This window comes from Rousettus aegyptiacus, unplaced genomic scaffold, assembly GCF_014176215.1.
Source record: "Rousettus aegyptiacus isolate mRouAeg1 unplaced genomic scaffold, mRouAeg1.p scaffold_m13_p_14, whole genome shotgun sequence".
NCBI lineage: Eukaryota > Metazoa > Chordata > Mammalia > Chiroptera > Pteropodidae > Rousettus > Rousettus aegyptiacus.
Window position 1 is genome coordinate 24,213,601 of NW_023416289.1, and position 20,888 is coordinate 24,234,488.

Here is a 20,888-nt window from a genome sequence, read left to right on the forward strand (position 1 = left end):
TTTAAGCTACCCAGTTTGTGGTATTGTTTTCGGCTGCCCTAGCAAACCAAAATGACACCCATTAGAATTTTGCAGACACAGTTTGAGAAATGCTGAACTAGAATCATTCAAAGGCAACTCCCAACTAAGAAGATGAAATAATTAGTCTGTAGGGGACATTTTTTTTCCTCAAACTCCAGACAATTTTTGTTTTATTTCTAGGAGAAAATACTTTCGAACAAACAGTCTGTCACAGTAGTGGCAATTGTACCTACATGTATACATACTTTATTAGTTTTTTAATTGTCAGGCTCAGTAACACATCTGTGGACACAGAAAAATATTGACTTGGAGAGATTACACAATCACTGTTAAATTTAAGTCTGAGGCTCTTGTTTTCCCCTACTCTACACATGATTGTGCATAGATGAAGAGCTTAAACTTGGGGCGCAGCTGGTGCAGGTTGAGGATGTCGGGCCTCTGACAGCAACTCAGGCTGCTCACTGCTGTTCACAGGTTCCTGTCTTTTACATTTAATGCCTAGGAAACTGAGTATTTTCATCAGCAGTAAATTGACGATCTCTCCTTCCTCCGACAGCTGCAGAGGGAGAAAGAACCATGCTGTGTATTTAGAAACATACTGGAGGCTTTTCTTTCTAAGGGGGAAACCATGAATTTATTGTCCAACTTGGTCTCTGCCAAAGTCGCCTCATTGTTTAGAGTTGCTTTTGTGTTGGAATTCACCTCCTTCAGGGTCTCCCAAGGGTGTGTGCTCCCACCTTTATCCCCAGGGGGCTCCGTCTTCCCTTCTGATGAAAATGGCAGTATCCCTCTACCACCCCCATCAGATGTGGTTTGGAATTTATGTACAAAGCCTCTTATGCTTTGCTACTGAGAATGTGAAATGGTGCAGCTGATTTGGAAAACAGTTTGGCAGTTTCTCAAAATTTAAACCAAAGTTGTCATACAACTTGTTGAAATAAATTTCTAGGCCTAAGATAGAGCCACTCCTGCCAGGAGTGCCATGTTAGCAAACCAAAACTTAAGATAACTTTCCTGTCCCTGTAAATGCCCCCATTGACCAGAAATACTCAATCAGCCAATCCCCAAATACCAAGCTAGCCCTGGACTCTATATGCTACAGTGGTCTCTTAAGTTCCCCTAAGGTCTAATGCTTCTTCCTAGGTCAAGGTCAATGACTGGTGAAGAATAGGCCAAAGGGATTCACCTCATAGTATTTTTGCTCTTCATTGAAGGCCACCAGGATGACAGAGATAAATAGATTCAGTACCACAAATGTCATGAAAACAATGCAGGACCCAATTAAGAAGGAGCCGAGCACTGGGCTGTAGTCCAGGACCTGTCAGAAAGAAAGCCAGAGTCATTCCTGGGGGCCTGTAGGCCTTAGGCCACCTCTTCCACTAGGCATCCTCAGAGGGAAAACTTGTCCTCAGAGCTAGGCAGAAAGATCCTTTTCTGCCTGGGGCCTGACAGTATGGGCAGTGCTCTCAAGACCTGTCAAGAGAGGGAAAGGGCTGTGTCCCTACTTCCCACTGCTGCCATTTCCAAATATGGGCACTATTTCTGTCTAAGGCCAGGAGCATTCTCTTATAGGGACCGCGCCCTCCCCCAGCATAACCTTCCTCCGAAAAGCCAGTACCTGATATTCTTCTATAAGCCAGGGTTCCCAGGCTGACTGAGTATGGGGCTGTCTGCCTAGAAGAAGGGGAACCTTTTTGTTCATAGATACCCTTCATTTGCCAGGCCATGGACGCAAGGGGTGACATTGACTGGGGAAGCACTTGAAGGGAGTGCTTTTTCTAATTTTCATAAAAGCTTGGTGCAATTGGCAATGTTCATGTCCCGCAACCCCATTCCATTACCTCCTCGTAGTTAAAGATTCCTAGCTGAAGGCTGATCATCGTTTCCGCTGCATCAAAGAGGGTTTTGTAGGAACGGAGTTTCCAACCAAATAGTAAGTTTGACTGTTATGGAAAGAATCCTCATGAATAGGGAAAGAAACCATGCAACCCCCTAAAGCCTGTTGTTCGACGTTAAAGTCAGTGGTCTGGGTCAGCCACTTCCTTGGCCTTGCTAAGTCATCTGTACCTACAGAGGTATGCAAGTTGGTGTGAATACACACCCAGTTTTGTATGGGAGGCATGTGCACTTCTGGGACTCAGCCACCAACCACTAGCCCACTACTGTGTTTGCTCAAATGGCTACTATAAAACTCAGTAATGAAACCGAGCTCTCTGAGGCTCCATTATCTTTGCTCTGTGGGAGCTGGGTTGATGGACAACAGGTTTCTTCTGCCTGGACAAGGACTCCCCCCACCATATTTTCCCCTTACCACCGCACCCCCCACCTCAAAGATTTTGCCAGGGCTGTTGTGTCAGAAGGAAGCCCAGCACTCCCTGGACTCTGAGTTGGTAACTTCTAATCCCAGATGACACTGCAATGTCCCTGAAGCCTGTGCACTTAACAGAGAGGAATGAATAAATCCACATAGATCAGGGGGTCAGCTGGGGGACTTTCAACAGAACCAGACTCCAACTTTTCAGCATATACCTTCCATCAATGCACCTCACCCCATTTCTGGGGGCAAGAGAGAAAGATGGAGTAGGGTCTGGGATGGAGTTGGAGGGGTCAGATTTTAGGTGACAGGGACAGGGAAAGCATCAGAGTTAGAGATAGAGTGGGGACTAGGATAAGATGGACTACTAGACGGTATGGAGATCAGGGGAATGGGGTAAGGCTAGAGCCTGGATGGGACAGAGTGAGAACTGGAAAAGCGATTGAAGTGGGGAGTGGCCAGGATTGGGTGAAGGATCTCAGAGGAGTGGGAGCCAGGGTTATGATGGGAATCATGGACTTAGAGAAGATGGTGGCATATTTAATGATCAGGATGCGGCAGAATCTTTGTTTCTCACATTACGTGATGATAAAAACAAGTTGATAGTTCAAATTTTTTTTCAGTCACAAAAGAAATGTGATTTTCAAAATGCTGTCAGTGTTAAGGGGCTGAATGGCTTTTGGCCCCACTAAATTCATACATGATGTGTAGGATAAGATGGACTACTAGACGGTATGGAGATCAGGGGACATGGCCTATAGATATGTCCATCCTCACTTCCCCATCGCTGCCCCAGCTCAAAGACATTAGATAATTCATCTCCACATCACCTGACACAAAGGGAGTACTCTGTGCATTTCTGAGCAATTGGGATGTTAGGAAAATTGGCATATCCAGGCGGGATCTGAATACAGAAAGAATCCTTCATTGGAGGTAGCGGCCCTCCTCTCTCTTACCCAACTGAGATCTCCAGCCTTCGCCATTTGGAGTGACCAGTTCATGAGCTCCCAGCTAAAAGGCCCCAGACATAGAAAATCCACCATCTCCCATAGGTTCCCAGGGTCTTCCTAACCTTAACTCCCAACACCCCACCACTGAAAAGCCTTTGCTTCTAAGGAAACCAGCCCCGAAGGTTTTCCCAGAGTCACTCACTGCGATGGAGTAAGCCAGAAGCATGATAAAGATGACAATGACAAAGCCTGAAATGTCCCCCCAGGCACGGCGCAGGGCTGATGTTATCATGTTCATTTTGGGGTTCAACCTGAGCAGATGCCAAAGCTTCACAGTGGACAGGAGTACCAAGAAGGCAATGATGTAGCCAAGAGCAGCATCAGCAGCTGCTGTCTCACTGAGACTGATCACTCTGTGGGACGAAGAAGGGAGACTGGGTCTCAGAGACCATGAGCAGGTCAGCCAGAGCTCATCTAGGCTCAGTTTGGTCCAGGATGCAGGATTAGACTTATCTCAGAGGCCATAATTTCCTGAAACAGGTCTAAAAGACAGAGCTGTCCCTGTTGCCCCAGCTAGGTGATGATGAGATGATGATGATGGTGATAGTGGTGATGGAGGTGTGAGTGATGGAGATGATGATAAAGAAAAATCCTCCCAGGGTGAATAGGATGGAGTTGAGGGAGTTCTATGAGCCTCCCCTCCCAGTTTGGGATCACTAATGCTATATCCTCCTCTCTGAATGAATGCACACACTGCCCTTACATTTGAAGGAAGGATGGAAGTACCATCCAGTTGCCCTACTAAGTGAGGGCCTCATGAACTTTAATTGAATTGTGTCATTTGATTTTCAAGATCACTGGATGAGGCAATATTCTATCTCCATTCCACAGATAGGGACAGAGAGTTGGCTAGTGATGTAGTTAGTGGCATTACTAGTAGTGGAAGAATGACAATTGAATTCAGGTGTGTCTGATTCCAAAATCCAGGTTGTTCCCCACATCCCATCCTGCCCCTTCATTTCCCCCTCATGTCTTTACACTTTAAATTCAGTCTTAATGTTGGTTTGTCATTAAAAATGGGATAGATACATATCTATTGACATGGATAAGAGCAGGTTAGAGAACAAAATTATGTAATCTCAAGTTTCTAAAAGCATTCCATATACATATCTAATGCCCTAATGAAAGCTATCCTTCTTCCTAATCTCCTTGCTTCCAGAATCTTCCTCCTCTTTGAGCAGACTTGGGCTGCTGGGATGGATAGTTGCTTTCTCCTTTGGCTCTTGCAGCATCATTTTCCTGCCTCTTTTAAAATACCTAACCCTTTCTCATACTATTTAATTGTTCACATATCTGGAAATAACAATGTAAGCCCTCCTTTATGATGGCAGTTAGCTCTAATTAGAGCACAATTCTCAACCTCCACTACATTAATAACCAAGGGAACATTAAAGATACTGGTGCCAGGGCTCTGTCCCCAGAAATGGGATGTGGCTTGGGTATCAGGGTTTTATCATCTCTCTGGGTGATTCTGCTGGGGAGCCAGGCCTGAGGACCCCTGGATTAAGGGGGGACTATGAAGCAAATCATTTGGTCTTAAAAAGTTCATTTAACATTCAGGATCTGACTATAAAGTGGTTTATCCCAACAAGAAAACAACATTTACAAGTTTCTGAAATAAACACAAAATTTGGTTATTTGATTAATCCAATTTAACTGAGGGTTTCATGTAATATCAAACTTAACCATACTAAGGTTTCTATCAAAAGTGGCAGATTTCTTTTATGTTTTCTGATACTCAATGTAAAAAGAGAACTCTCTTGCTATGAAATTGTTTTAAAATCCATCTAAGCAAGAAACAAGTCTGTGTAGAAGTCAAGAATCAAGCATATTTAGATCATTGTAAGGAATCATAAGCATGACTAGTGTGGGGACAGTGATGGTTCAACAGTCACACTGGCTGTCAATGATCTCAGTCATGTATGACCTAAAACAAACTCTTTCTTAGAACTCAAGCTTTGTTCTTTAAGCTGGAGTCAACAAATTTTTCTATAAGAGCCAGATGGCATATATTTGAGACTCCGTGGGCTAGTTTATGTGCCAGAAATTCAACTTAGTTGTAGTAGGAAAGCAGCCATCAATAATCCATAAAGGAATGAGTGAGTGAGGTAGTGTTCCAATAAAACTTTATTTACAAAAATAGATGGTGGGCTGGATTTAGTCCCTGAGTCATCTTTTGCAGAGTTCTTCAAGAGCTAAAACATCTTTAAGTTTTTCAAATAACTGTTCTGCATAAGATTTAAAATCAACTTAAATAAAAATAAAAGTATTTCTGATAATTTTTGAACCCAAAGAACTCAATTGAGGCTGAAACATTTTTATGGAAGAGGTCCTCTATAGAGGGTGGAGTTCTTGTCATATATTTGGTGTGGCAACATGGATGTGGCACAAAGAACTCAGTGCAGATTCACCGGATGGATGAAACAGTCTAGAGAGAAGATTAGGAGTGCAGCATTCAAATCCTAGGCCCTCCATTTTCTTGCTGTATGACTTGCACAAACAGCGTAACCTCTCTGAGCCTCAATTTCTTCATCTGAAAAAGGGATGATGATAATATATCTTAGAAGTTTCAGGAAGGTTAAAGTAGATGAGATAATGCTTTTAAAGCAATGTATGACAGTGTACAGCATCCAACAGTAACTCCGGAGATGCTAGCTATAGCTATAAAATCAGTGAGTTAAGAAACAGTGGTTCAAAGTAAGGATGGGGATCCTGGAGACACACAAGCTGCATTTAAATTATGTGTCTGCCACTTTTTAGCTGTATGGCCTTGGGAAAGTCACATTACCTCTCTGAATTTCAGGTTCTTTATTTGTAAAATGAGGTAATGATAGCATTCACCTCCACCATTCTCATGAGGATATAATGGGGTAGTTAGTGCATCTTGCCCAGCACAGAATGGACACCTGGTTAAAGGTAGCAGATGCAAGTTGATAGCACTAATGCTTTCAAAAACCCTGCTCAAAAGGCTGGGAGGGATCTTAACAGAATGTCACTGGGTCCATGTGTTTTGATAAGATTTGCAAAAGATACTGTTCTATTTTGTCTTGGAGTCCTCTCGAATTGCATATGCTTCCGACCACAAACCTGAATCTAAGTGATAGCTATAATCATTTCTTAGAATGACCCTTGATCCTCTGAGGGTCAAAGAGATTTTTAAAACCTCCTTTGACCCCTGGGCCACACAGAGCTGAAGGAGGCAGGGCCAGCTTTGGGACCTGGGGCTGAGGTGGAGCCACTTACTCCTCCTTATGTTTCCTGTATCCCTGGATGTCCCTCTCTGCCAGGATGGTCCTCTTCACAAACACCGCCAGGGCACTCCAGCTAGCCAGGATGATGGCCAGCTCCAGAAGGTTCCACTTGCTATGGAAATAGCACCACTTCTGCTTCCAAATGAGCTTGCCCTGGGAAAAGAGCCAAAGACTGTGGGCAGAACTGTGCCTTTTTCCCCTCCCCTGAGAGTGGCTCTGCACCACCCAGGATGACCCTTTGGGAGGGTGTTACTGGATCCTTGGAGGTTTCCCGAAGCCCTGACCGCATGTACAGAGTCTGGGGGCCTCCCCTCAACTTTGTGTGGGCCTCTCCCCATCTGCTCCTGTCATTAATCCAAGCTGCAGGATTTGGGGGTGTGTGAGTAAATACAGCATCTAATAAGACAAACATTTAACTCCTGATGCAAAAAAAGGGGGGAAGAGGAAAGACAGCCCGCTACATAGAGCATTTACTTAAGAAAACTTGTGAATTCTTTCTATGTCTGTTTGAGATGTATGCCAATCTTTTAAATAGCTAAACAAGCCTCTTGCTAGTTTTACAACTCAGGGGTATTTTTTCAAGGACCTGGGAGCCATCTCTTTGCGATGTAATCACCATGTAAGATAGCACGACTATCTCCTGGTTTCCTCAAGAGGGTAGTTGTCTAAGGTCAGGCACCTGGCTCCAACTTGCAAAACTATCTCCTGTTGTAAGCAGAGTTTATTTTTCCTTTTGATAAAGGCAATTAGCAAACTCAAGAGGCCATCTCAATTACCAGGTGAATTTAGGATGGACTAGTGGAACAAATGGTACTGTAAGTCCTCTTAAGAATTAATTAGCCTTCATTTTAAGAATGTACATGTAATGGATTGTGTCTACCTGGCCATATGCAAGGGTGAGATTTATTTCTCTCTTTTCAATCTTTTTATTGGATGGCCTGGGATGCATATCACATTCTGCCTTACTGCTTTTTCAATAATAAAAATTGTTCTTTTAGGGGGAAGGTGAGAGTTATTATTGAATGGCTACAGTTTCACTTTTGCAAGTGAAGAAAAGTTCTGGAGATGGATGGTGGTGATAGTTGCACATCAATGTGAATGTACCTAATGCCACTGAACTGTACATTTTCAAATGGCTAAAATAGTAAATTTTATGTTACATATATTTACAAAAATTTAAAATAAATAATTTTAAGGTTTTTTTTTCTTCTACCTTTATGGGGAGGTTTCCTAGATTGGCAGGAGACGTTTTTAATTCTATTGCCAAATGGGTGTCACAGGTCAAAAAGAATTATCTTGTGCGTGTTTTCAGTTTCCATCCTGTCCCTTTTTTTCCCTTTCACTCTAGGAAATCTTCTAGTGTCTGTTCCATTTCCCTTCCTTACGCACTCTCTTTGGCTGGTAAGAGGCTAAGTTCACATCTATTATAAAAGGATAGAGTGATGGGGAGCTTTTAAAACTGTTCAAACAATTCTGAGAAAGAATTAAGGGTTTCGGAGAGAGGCTTTTTGAAACAGCTGCAGGCAGAGTGTGAGGGCAATCGAGAGAAAAGGAATGAAGCTTCACTGAGAGTTGGCGAATGGGCTTCTTTTGATGTTCTTAGAGAAATGTGAGGACTTAAGTTGCTGTTTAATAACTTTTGGCTGTTAGGTTTGAATTGGTGATTATCAGAGACAGTGTGAGTTCCTGATTTATGAAGCTGATAGTGTGATGTAAGGGTTGAGCATCAAGATTAAGGGTCAGAGCCTTGGGATTTAGTTCTGAACTTGGATAAACTACTTCACATCTCTGGACTTTAGCTTCCTACTCTGAAATGGAATCAATAGGACCTTTCTCCTGGTGTTGTTAAAGGAGAAAAATCCACATAAAGTTCTTAGCATTATGCCTGCCTCAAAGAAAGCACTCAAAGTATCTTTCTTACTTTAAAGTGGTTGCTGTGGTTGTTGGAGCAGAGAAGAATGCGAGAGGCTAAGATGCCCCTTTAAGGTATCTGGCTTCCATTTTTGGTGGAGGGAGGGGTAAGGATACATAATGTGCTTTAGATGTATTCCCACCATCCTAAAACCATCAACATTATCAACATCTGCACCTTCGTTGTGCAACACGGTGGTAAAGGTAGTTTTTTTTAAAAAAAATTTTCAGGTAAGAACAAAAGTGCTAAGAACCCCCACACTTTAAATTCAGAGAACTCCCAGGTGTGGATAAACTCTACCTCCAGCATTTCTGGAAAGTCTCAGTTCAGCAGAAACTGGAGCCTTGTTCCCCTCCTTTCCACACCTGGAAAGGACCACCCTCTGAGTTCTTAGTTCCTCTGAGGTGCCTGACCTCAGTCCTCAGGACCAGTAGACGGGACCCCATAAGGTTGCCAGGGCAGCCTTTCCTTCCCCCTCCTTCGGACCCTCCCTAGGGAAGAGGGAAATGGTAGGAGAGGGAACAGGCACACCACCATCTCCATCCCTTGCCCATGGAGCCACAAGTCCATCCCTTACCTGCATAACCATGTAATAGAGGAGGAACAGGAAGTAGACAACCTCTGCTGCTACCACGAAGGGGTGCCAGCCATCAGTGAAGTGATACAGTCGCAAGCTCTGCAGGTCTGCACGCGTAAAAAAGGTTCCTGGAAAGCAGAGTATGTTCCTCTCAGTCCCCGGGACCCCTGCCCACTCTGAGAGCCACTGTCTCTGATCTAAAGTCATCATTGGGATGACTCAAGCTCAAGCCCTTCTGAGGGCTGGTCGGGGGCAGAAGAGAAGATAAAGCTCCTTCAGACTCACAGACCTAAGGGACTAATGAGCAGGGACACATAATGGATGTCAAAGATAATGGACAGATCAGAAGGGGCAAAGGTAGCTGTAATGGAAGACCTGCCCCTGCCCCTCTGCATTTGTTGCTAGCCATTTATGTACTCAGTCACCTCCAGCCAAAGCATACCCACCCACTTAACATGAGTTTCTTCCAAGCTGGCTCATTTAAAGCCGTTTCATCTGAAGGCAGTTCACTGAGGATACATTCATTCATCTATTGACTGATATGACTACAACATTCTTTTGAATCATCTTTCATACATTTGTGTGTCTTTTCCCTTTTTTGTATTGAAATGATTTTTTAGTAATGATTTTTTAAAACTGATTTGACTAATAAGGCTACTACCTACCTACAAAGACAAAGCCAACCCCAAGAATGGCAGAACAGAGAGATGCAAACAACCTGAGTCCTTACTGATATCAGTGGCCTGCTGAATCATCCAGACCTAACACCTATCCCACACTTTATATTTGTAGAAGTACATAATTGAATCAAGTGTGTTTGGGGACAAGTTATTTAAGAGGTCCTTAAAAAGCCAAAAAGATGACAGAAAGAAATAGGAAAACAAAAGAGATACAAATAAGCTCCTAAAAAAGGGTTTGAAAGAAATTTTTGACAGTGGGGAATGATAATGGAAGTTGATATAATGAGAATGAAAGGCTTTTTCACAGTTCTGAAATTTAAAACAAAACTACAAACATTATGTTTTTAAAATAAAAATAATACGTATATTTTTTAAAGTTTCGTTTTTAAAGAGAGTTATTGAAATTCAGGCAAATTGGTTATTAGCTAAAAAGACCTTAGGTCAGTATTTTCAAGAGATTGTGATTAGCATTAAGAGAAGGTGGAAGGTGAATGGGGAAAAAGAACTAGAATAGGATGCAAAATATCTGAGTGTATCAAATGTAGTTAAGGGTAATACTACTTTTGAAGTTTTTGTCTCTGTTTATTTGTGTGTGTTGGATTATGATGTAAAATGTACTTTACACTGTAGATTGAGGTACAAGTTTTAAATATTGTTACCAGATTATCCTCTCCACAGCCCCTCACTGCTAATCCCCCATTCAAACTCCCCCCAATAGAGTAGGAAGGTCAAGTTTATGAATTGCCTTCAGACCCCAACTGGGTTTTAGGATAACTTAGGAAGTCAGGCTAGAGAGAAGGGGTGGGGGCAGTAGGAATAAAGCTGGAGCAGGCCTGAAACCTTGCTTTTGGGTGCCCAGGGAGAACCAAGACTGACCCTCCTAATTTCCCAAACAACTATTTGCCCTAGAACTATAGCACTGGGGCAACTGGACCCCAGCCCAGAGGGAGGAGAGGAGTGTTTTTCTTCCAGAATACTGCAGATGGGTTTACAGACAAGTGCCTACCCAGAGCGCTGGTCTCCAGGGTCAGAGTGATGATGCAGAACAGGTTGACATTGGCGTTGTAGACAGTGAATTCCACAAACACAGCTCTGGTCAGGCTGTCCAGCCAGGTGTTGTCAAAGAGATACTGGAGAATTCTGTGGGACGAAGGGCGTTTAGGACCCTTTGTATCGGAAGTGGCTCCTTTTCCCCTTAGCCAGGAGGAAGCCAAGGCTTCCTGTTGAAAAACTTCTCTCTGCTTCTGTTCAGCTCCCTGAGCCACAGGGCCTTGGGGCTGCTCCTGGGAGTGGTCAGTTTCCTATCCCACAGTGCAACATCTTGGTACCTATGGTCTCCTGGCCTTTAGAGCAGAGGTTCTCGAAGAGGGGTCCCCAGACCAGCAGCATTGGCATCTGGAAACTTGTCATCAATACAGATTCTCAGGCCCTACCCTGCTCTCCTCAATCAGAAACACTAGGAGCGGGGCTTGGCAATTTATTCTTTGATGAGCATTCCAGGGGATTTTGATGCTATTTAAAGTTTGAGGGTCATGGTGTTAGAGGAGCCACATAAAATATCAGAGGCTTAGGCAGGCAGCAGCTGCAGCTGCTGAGGTCCCTCTTGGACCGACAACTTACAAGAGACCAGTTCCTAGAGATCTACTTGCTGGTGTAGTGGAAAGAGCATATACTGGAGGGACCAGGTTTCAAATCTTGACTGCCTTGTGAGCAAGCTAATAACTTCTCCAGGCCTCAGTTTCCTCATCTACAATGGTGTTAACAGCAGCACCTCAGGATAATTATGAAGAGTAAATGGAATGGTGTGTGTGTGTGTGTGTGTGTGTGTGTGTGTGTGTGTGTGTGTGTAGTAATGATAGCTGTTGCTACTTAGAGCAATAATAATGGGCCGTTTTAAAATATGCCCTGTTCCCATGACTCTGCAACCTGCTTGGTACATTGATCAGGTAGAGGATATCAGTTATTCCAAGTGGCAGGAAAAGACCTTGTTCTGAAATAGACGATTTCTGTCCTGTCCTTAACCCCAGGGGACCCTTGCTAGTTGTTCTCTTGGGAGTTTGTTTTTTAGGCAGGGTCAGAGCCCTGCCATCATAAACAACCTCAGTGTTACAGTAATACAGTGGCAGAGACTAGAGTTCACATGATCTACTAACTTGCCTGGGGCTACACAGCTTACAAGAGCAGTGCTAGGATTTCAAACCTAGGGCTCTCTGACGCTAGAGTGTGCTGGGGGAGCAGTCTTCATGGCCTCTGAGTGTCTCTGTGCTAGATGTTCCAGAAATGCCAGGCCCTGGCCAGGCTTCATTTAGGTCATTTTTCAGAGCTGAGTTTGCAGTGGGCACCCTTGTGGAGTGAGGCGGAATCTTCCTTTGGACAAACAGCAGGCTTCTGCCACTATAAAAGCAGTGAATGCTTCCCCTTTGGTGCTACAACACATTGCACATGCAAGCATCTATCATGGCCTTTGATGGGGGAACTGACTCACATTACTGTGAAGCTCTGCTACTGCTTTTGCTGTAATAAAGGCCTCTCTCTCTAACCCAGGAATCTCATGTCTTCTGCCAATATCCATCAAACGGTAACAGGCTGGCTCATTAGCTACAAGTAGGGTAAGCCTCAAGAACTGCATGATTCTTGGTAAGGTTAAGCTTTAACCACTTCCCACTTGCCTGGTGGGCAGTTTTTTTGCCTGGTGAGTGTGAGCATCCTATCCCTGCACTGGCTCTAGCAGAGGCCACCACCAGACCGAGATCACCTGGCTAAGAGTGCTGAAGAGAGACTTCCCTTCCAACTCTGAGATTGTAGTTTCCAGGGGCGTGAAAATATGACCTGAATGATTCTGAATCCCCCATAATGACATGAATGAGCTTGGCTCTGCTTTGTTTTGAAACCTGCACTTGCCAATCAGATCTGGACTCTAGCAAATGTCTTTCTTTGGCTCCATATGAATCAAGTCAGCCTTACCTTGATGCACTTTGATGATCAGTCCCCAAAGGAACCACATAACCTCCTCCCTGATACACAGTGAGTTTGCCCCAGATGGGATACCCTCGGCGCTGGCTCTGGCTCTGGTACTGCCAAGCCTGGGAGAAGCCATTGCTGCTATTGAGGTTAGAGGCATTCCAGCCTTCTCCATAGTCTGACAGATCTTCAACATCCAGGGAATATGGTGCATGACACCTGTTTAGAGAAGTCTGCAACTGTGAGGCAAGAAGACAGGAGCTTTCCCGGACTCTCACTTGGCGAACTTGGGCGCTGCCAACCAGCTTGGAGTTCCCATCAGTGATGAAGCCTGAAGACCAAAAATGGATAGTTAAATCTAGCAAGCTACTCACCTTCACACATTCCAAGCTCCCTGGCCTGGGTGTTAATGTGAATTTCTGTGTTTGCATTGTAGAGATAGCTAAGAGGAGTTCATGGCCAACCATAGGCTACATTCATCACTGTCTCTCCACCTTGGACCTGGTTTACTTCCTGCATAATTTCTCTTAGGGAATGGAACCTCCACCACCAAGTCATCAACTTGGAAACCATCTGTGTCCTTTCCCTCAATACCCACATCCTAATGGTCAACAAGGCCATCAATTCTCTCTCTTTGATGGTGTCTACATCTATACCCATCTCTCCAGCACCCTCATCTCTGCATCGGCCCTATTAATTATCCCCACTATACTAACTTACCCACTCTCTACCACAACTTCCATGTTTCCAGCATGATTCTTCTGAAAGTTTGATTATACTACAAATTTGATTACGTTACTCCCTCATGTAGAAACCATCAATAGCTCCTCATTTCCTTGAGCATAAAATACAACTTTCATGATTGGACCCCCATTTCTCTCCTCTGCTTTGCTTCTCACTGGTAGTCAACTCCTACCCACACTGGAGCCACACTCAATGCTTTGTAGTTCCAAGAACATGCCATGGTGTTTCAGCCTTATCTTTTCTCATATCCCTCTGCCTGATACACTCTTCTTGCCTAGCTTATTCATACTCATTTATTCTCAGTAAGTTCCCCCTCTGAATCTAAGGAGGAATAGGGCCCCTCTCTATGCACATTAAAGCATATGGTTCTATGATTATTGATTCTCTGTGAGGGTGATGTTGACAGTGACCCACACCTGTTCCTAGAAAGAAAGGTACATCAGGGGGCTGACACACATTCCAGGGCAGGGGGACAATACCTGGGTGATGACTGTATAGGTTGCTTATGAGGGTGGTGTTGGCCCATGTGAAGAATTCCTGGAAGCTCAGGATGCCTGAAAAGCCTTGAGTGAAGCTATGCTGGAGGTGTCTGTTGAAATAGTAGGCGCTGGGGTCCCTCTGCCCATAGGCCACCAGCAGCAGCATCCACAGGAAACCCAGGTATGCTGGGAAAGGAGGCACAGTCCCTGGTCAGGCAGGGTCCCTAACTTCCACAAGCCCATGGCAGGAAATGGAATGGCACATGGACTCAGAACTGTTGATGTCTTGTAGATGAACTACTTGGTCCTCTAGTAACAATGGAATTGATCCTTATAGAGGCAGCAGAAAGGAGTAGAGTTCACAGACCATGAGCCTCCTGCCTAGGTTTGAATCCTGGCTCTGCTACTTCCTATCCATGTGCCCTTTGTAAGTGACTTAATCTCTCTGTACTTCACTCTCCTCATTTGTAAAAGGGAGATAATAATTTTATTACATAGTTGTGATGAGGAAGTCAACAAGGTAGTATTTATGAAGTACTTAAAATAGTGCACAGAGTTCATGCTATGTAAGTGTTTCTTAAATAATTTTCTTTTAAACGGGGTATCTGCCATGTTGTAATGTGGAGGATGGAGCAATGAAGATGACAGATGTGTTCCCTGCCCTCATGGAGCTCGCCTGTCTTGTAGGAGATAGGTGAGTGTGATGTAAGGATCTAAAAGATACAAAGATTTAGTTTAGTAGGCACGAATTAGTGTCCTACTGAACCAGAATCTCTAGGTCACAGCCTGGGAATCTGCATTCTGGACACCTCTTCCCAGGATGACTTCTCAGTGCTGTGCCCCACCCCTTGGCCCTCTTCATTCTTCACATGCTACTCCTCCTGCACAAGCCCCCCCAGCTCTTTGCTTTGGCCATGATCATGCTTCACCAGTGGGAGGGCAGGCTAGGAGTGCTGCAGGGTCAGTTCTCTCCTGGGGAGCAACCTTCAGCAGTGACCTGGTGGGTGACAACCTGAGGGTGCGTACTACACATTTCCCCCAAGGCCCCTAGTAGGACTGAGCCCCTGTTACACCCATGGAACCCACTCATCATGACACTTTCCATTGGCTTCCTTCTCTCCCTCCGCACTTTTCCCTGTCCTACAAAAGCTTCCCAGGAACACCTCCCAAACCAACTACTTATACCCAGATCTCTTTGTGGGGAACCCAGACCAAGACACACACTGAGGCTTGAAAGCTCCCAGCCAGAGGGCCAAGGGAAGCCTGTCTGCAGACACAGCCTTTGGGCCGAGAGTGAAAGAATAAGAAGACTTATCCAGAAGAAAAGGTAGGGAGGTGAAATGAGCACATTTCAGCAGATTAGATGGAACAGCCTAGGTGAAGGCCTGGGTTCAGGAGTGGGCATGGTGTCCCAGGAGCTGCAGAACAGGCACTGGGCACAAGGGACTAAGAGAGGTGACCTGGTGCAGAGTCACAGTAGGGAGTTTGGACTTTATCCTAAGGGCCATGAAGGGCCACTGAATGATTTTAAGTATAGCGGAAAAGCTGGGGTGAGTTGATATCTAGGGAAAATGTCTAAGAAGCTGTTTGGGGCTCATGAAACATTGCACAGTGTCTATTCAAGTCTGTGTTGAGAACCAGCAAATGAGAAGATCACTCGTTGGTAATATCAGCTGCCTACCCAAGATTTCTTGAATAAGGGCAAACACTTTCTGTTCCTTGAGTTGAGTGGTTTTCATCTTCTCAATGTTGGCGGCCAGAGGTGGCTGGTAGATATCCTTTCTACTATTTCTTCGTACTCGAAACAAGGAAGAGGGGTCTGTGAAAGCAAGAAGACACCAGGACACCAGGTGCAATCAGGATCCACCATTCCTCCTCTGTGGGAGCCATTTCCCAGTGCTGCCCTCCGTGCTCTGCTCATGCTATCCCAGTGCCCAGAATTCTGTCCCTTCTTCTCTATCTGGAGAATTCTCCTTGTACTGCCGTTGGCTCCCTGAATTGTTACTGACTCCTGAATGCTGCCTTCCTTGCGTTCCCAAACTCTAAGGTGGATCCCAATGCTTCTGAAATTTTGATAGATGGAAAAATGAGGGTAACTAATGTTTCAAAGTCCTGTCACATCTAATTCCAGTATCTTCTTTGTCAAACCACTTTATTGATTTATAATTTTCATAAATTTACCTATCGGAAATCTACAACTCAGTAATTTTAGTAAATTTATAGTAAATCTAAAATAACCCGGTTTCAAACATTTTCATCACCCCCAAAAAGTTCCCTTGTATCCCATTGAATTCAGTCCACACTTGCACTCTGTTCCCATCCTCAGCCCCATTAATTTGCTTTCTGTCTCAGTGGACCTTTCTTTTCTGGATATTTCATATAAATGGAATTATACATACATAAATTTTTGGATCTGGGATCTTTCAATTAGCATGTTTTAGAGTTCATCCACATTGTTGTATATATGAGTAGTTAGTTCCTTTTTACTGTCGAGTATTCCATAGTATGGATATACTACCTTTTGTTTATCCATTCACCCATTAAGGGACATTTAGATCGTTTCTAGTTTGGGCTGTTATGAATAATGCTGCTATGAACATTCAGGTGCAAACGTTTGCATGGACATATTTTCATTTCTTGTGGGTGGATTCCTAGGAGTGGCCAAATATCTTTTGGCTGTTTCAAATTAAGCTGCTATGAACATTCCTATACAAGTTCCTGAGTTAAAATAAATCTTAATTCCTTGCTGGGGTGTATGGTAAGTTAGTTTTTAGATTTGAAAGGAACTGCCAAACTGTTTCCAGAGTGGCCATACCATTTTACATTCCCACCAGCAACATATCAGTATTCCAGTTTCTCTGTATCCTTGTCAGCATTTACTGTTATCATTATTCTTCGCTTTAGCTATTCTGGTAGGGGTATATTGATCCAAGTATCTTTTGGATCTATGTCCTTCTGTCCACTCCCACTACTAGCACATGTCATTTCTTGTCTAGACCATTGCGATATTCTTTCTACTGGCCTCCCTACTTCCACTTTTGACCTAATATCTCTGTTTTCCAAGAGCAGCCACTATAATATTCCTAAAAACACCATAGGATAAGACCATGTTCTTATCCTATTTAAAATAATCCAGAACCCTAGCATTGACCCAGGTCCTATAAGGCCCTGCATAACCTGCTTCCTACCTACCCCTTAGCCCTCATATTGAACTGTTTTCTCTCCAATTCCCCATGCTTCAGCCACACTGTCAACAATTGTTACAAAATGACAAGTTGTGTCCCTCCTCAGGGCCTTTGCACATGCCCAGTGTGCAATCCCTCCCTTCCCCCATCCTCCAGGAGCCAGTTTAGGTACCACCTCAGTAAAGACGCCTGTACTCTCTTATTCTCCCACACACAGTTCTCATTACAGTTTACACTTATATGTCTACTTGCGCATTTACTTGTCTCCCCAAATGGGCCGTTCATTCCAAGGACAGCAGCCTGTTTCATCCAATCAGTATTATGTTGCTTGGGGCTGGGGTGGGAGCTGTGATTGACTGGAGATGAACAAGAAGGAGCCTTCTGGGGTAATGAAGCTATTCCAAATCTGAATTGTGGGATGGTTTTACAACTCTATAAATGTACTAAAATCAATGAATTATATATTTATGAGTGGATTTCATGTGAATCGTGTCCCTAAGCTATCTCACTGCCTTGCACACAGTAAGTACCCCCTGAATAATTGCTGAAAGAATGACTTCATGAATATTTAATTAGTCAGGACACTAGCCTCTCTTTGGAGAAAAATTACTCTTTTGTGTTGGGAAGATTTTAATGGACCTTTTGAATCTGCAGAGCCAAACCCCTAATCCAGAGTGGAAAAATACAGGTTCATGTTGGGGTAACCACACTGCATAATAATGTAGTTATGCAGTGTGGTTATCCCATGGGCTTTTGTTAGTCTTATTTTATTTTTTCTGAAAGTCAAGATCTCTGCATAGATTATTAGAGTGTTTATTCTGTTCTTTTTGCTTATTTGTTTTTAATTTTTTTTTATTGTTAGCACTCTCAGGAGTTTTGGTTGGGAAGTGAGAAATCTGGTTAAGGGGAAGAGGGTTGGTCCATGGGCTCCTCCCACAGGGTTCAGTATGGCTATGTTCCAGTAAAACTGTTTACAAAAACAAGTAGTGGGTTTGATTTGGGCCCCCATCTATAGTTTGCAGACCCTTGTCCTAGAACTCTAACTTAGAGTGACTCTTTGTAGCCTACCCTCAAGCTTGTTCTTTTTTGGTTTTCTGTCTAAAGATTAGGGACCTGAGCCATAGAGAAGAAAGCTGGTTGATTGGGATTACACAGAGAATGATGGCCAGTGCAGAGCACAGGCCCCAAGTGCCTCTTCTGGCCTAGGGGTCATGCGTGGATGTCAGAGAGAAAGGCCCAGGTGGAGAAGGACGAGGTTGCTCAAGAGAAAATGAAGGAGTCACTTGTTTCTGGATAGTTTGGGGGTGATTCACCAATCTGGGGTGAAGGGCTGATGGGGAGTGAAGCTCTGAGGGTTAGAGCAGGACCACACTCAACCACCCCAGTGGCTGAGTTCTCTAGGGCTTTCTCAGCTTCATCATGTTCCAGGCCCCTGCTTCTATCTGTGCACCATTACCTGGACTGGACAGATGTCTCAGGAGAGGGACAATAGGCTCCTCCTCGTCTTCCACTCTCTTTAAGACCAGTGCAAAGAAGGCGGCAAAGCCCAGCACCTGAAAAATACCCACCGTGAACCTCAAGTCCACGTTGGAAACCATCAACTCCTGATCTGAGGGGAGGCGGGGTCAGGGCCACTTTTGTGTTCTAGGTGCAGGAGCCACACTCTGAGGAAGTCAGGTGAGAACTAGCGCATCCTTTGCATAGACGGGACGAGGTTATGAAGGGTGAAGGCCAGGGCTTGCATGCATCTGGCTACCAACCAGACAGAGAGATGCACAAATCCTTGAGCTCACCCTGCTTCTGTCATACCCTGAGTGAATGTCCCAGAACTTGAATTATTGTGCTTATCTTCATTATTGTTCCTGCCCCAGGACCTGCATAGAAGTGGTACTCCACATAGGTTTGTTTAATGAATAGATGAAGGAACAATTGAAGTAGGGACAGGGCAGTTGGCAGAGGGCAAAGTGTGGGCAGAGAGGAGAAGGGCAGCCACACAGGGGTCCTGACCTTCAGGGGCTGGGTAACAAACACACTCTCCACGAAGGAGACAGCCATGGAGATGAGCCACTTGAGGGAGCTTGCCCGCCCATAGTGCAGGCCGTAGAGCATGGTGAAGAAGCCTGCCACACCACTGGTGGCTGCCACCAGGAACCAGCCCACCAGAACACACCACCAGGGCAGGCCGCGAGGAGGCTTGCTTATTCTCATGGAGCTGCAATGGAAAGTGGATATAGTCAGGATGATACCTGGCGGGTTCAAATTCAAATCCCACTCTACCCCATCAACTACCTGACCTTAGCCAAGCTCCTTGACATCTCAAACCCTCAATTTTCTCCTCTATATCTTCTACCTGTTACAAAGGGCTATTCTATATTCTATGCAGTATATATATTGTAAAAATTAATGTAGACGCTGCCACTTTAAAATGGAGTCAGAGCTGCCATCCTAGAGGAACCGCCTTGCACATCATATTCCTCAACCCTTTGGAAAGTTAAAACCGGGCAAAATAACCTTTGGACTGGGCCTCAAGCAATACTGTATTCCAAACGACCATTTACAAAACTAAAAGGAAAGCAGACATGATTATTGGCATGAAAATTAAAGACATTCTTTAGAATTAGCATCACAATTTTAGTTTACCTGCATCTATAGAAATGCCTTCTATAGCATATTAACGACCATAGAAATTCCTTTCTACTATTCCCCTTCCCTTTCTCATAAATACTCCTTTCTGGCATCTCCTACTCAGAACACTATTTGGCTTTCTCTCTGAATTAGTTCGTCCCAAATAGTTATTCTTTTGGATGTCAAATAAAGGCTTTTTGCCTAAATATTTTTAGGTTAACTATGTCTATGTGATTGTGAAAATCTTCACTTCTTTAAAATGACTTTTTTTCCTTCTCTTTCTCCTTGATTCAAACTGGCCTTATACTTACTTGTTTCTTTTCTTTCCTTATCATTCCACCCTTGCACAAATGGCAAAACTACTCCCTTCATCATTAAGCCCTTAGGTCAGCATCAAACAGTCTTAGGAACAAAGCCTCAGGTCTGTTGACCACAGAAACAGTTTAGGTCAAACTGAAGATAACATCTTTACCTCAGTTGTGTTTCAGCTCCAAACCCATGAAGGCAGAATGACCCTGCTGGCCACATCCCTTTGAAACCAGGTAGAAGGATACCTAGACTAACATCAGGATGTGATGTTAGGATTGACTGCCTCCCACCCAAGCCCTGACCAATAAGTAGAGCCTATGACCCCAGCTCCCTTAGCTACCATAGCTAATGCGTTTTCTGCTATATAATCTACCCCCTAAGGGCCATTGGGGGAGCCAGGTCTTTGAGCACTGGCTCACCTGTGTCTCTGGGCTTGGTGCCATTTCCTTAAATAAACCTCTTTTTTCTTTGCTGCAAATCCCTGTTCTTATCTCTTTTGGCTTTGACATGTGCAGGCAAACGAATCCCCTTTTGTTTTGGTAACATATATTCTATTGAGGTCACACTTAATAAGCACACTTCAGTGCTTATTAGGAGCCAGTCCCCATGAGAAGTGGTAAGTCACACAGATTTGCTGTTATTCCTCATGACAAGCCTCAAAGGCTAGTACTATATAATTTTTTAGAAATTTTATAATGAAAAGTCATAACAAAAATCAGCGAGTACAAGGAACCCCCATCAACCAGTTTCAACAACTATCACCTCCTTGTCATAGTTATTTAATCTATCCCCACATTCTTTTTTCTTTTTTGCTGGGCTA

General features: G+C 44.0%; 1 protein-coding gene across 1 annotated transcript in view; it reads right to left on the reverse strand.

Moving 5' to 3' along the window:
- Nucleotides 1-415: 415 nt before the first annotated feature.
- The window catches only part of PKD1L2 (polycystin 1 like 2), an 81,990-nt gene continuing 61,517 nt past the window's right edge, over nucleotides 416-20,888 (reverse strand). Inside the window, exons 32-43 of the mRNA XM_016165914.2 lie at nucleotides 19,142-19,346; nucleotides 18,591-18,687; nucleotides 15,631-15,768; nucleotides 13,950-14,135; nucleotides 12,730-13,057; nucleotides 10,772-10,905; nucleotides 9,086-9,213; nucleotides 6,589-6,749; nucleotides 3,488-3,698; nucleotides 1,863-1,964; nucleotides 1,208-1,339; nucleotides 416-577 (exon numbers count right to left, since the gene is read on the reverse strand). Of these exons, the coding sequence (XP_016021400.2) occupies nucleotides 416-577; nucleotides 1,208-1,339; nucleotides 1,863-1,964; nucleotides 3,488-3,698; nucleotides 6,589-6,749; nucleotides 9,086-9,213; nucleotides 10,772-10,905; nucleotides 12,730-13,057; nucleotides 13,950-14,135; nucleotides 15,631-15,768; nucleotides 18,591-18,687; nucleotides 19,142-19,346 (1,984 nt within the window). The remainder of the gene's footprint in view (nucleotides 578-1,207; nucleotides 1,340-1,862; nucleotides 1,965-3,487; nucleotides 3,699-6,588; nucleotides 6,750-9,085; nucleotides 9,214-10,771; nucleotides 10,906-12,729; nucleotides 13,058-13,949; nucleotides 14,136-15,630; nucleotides 15,769-18,590; nucleotides 18,688-19,141; nucleotides 19,347-20,888) is intronic.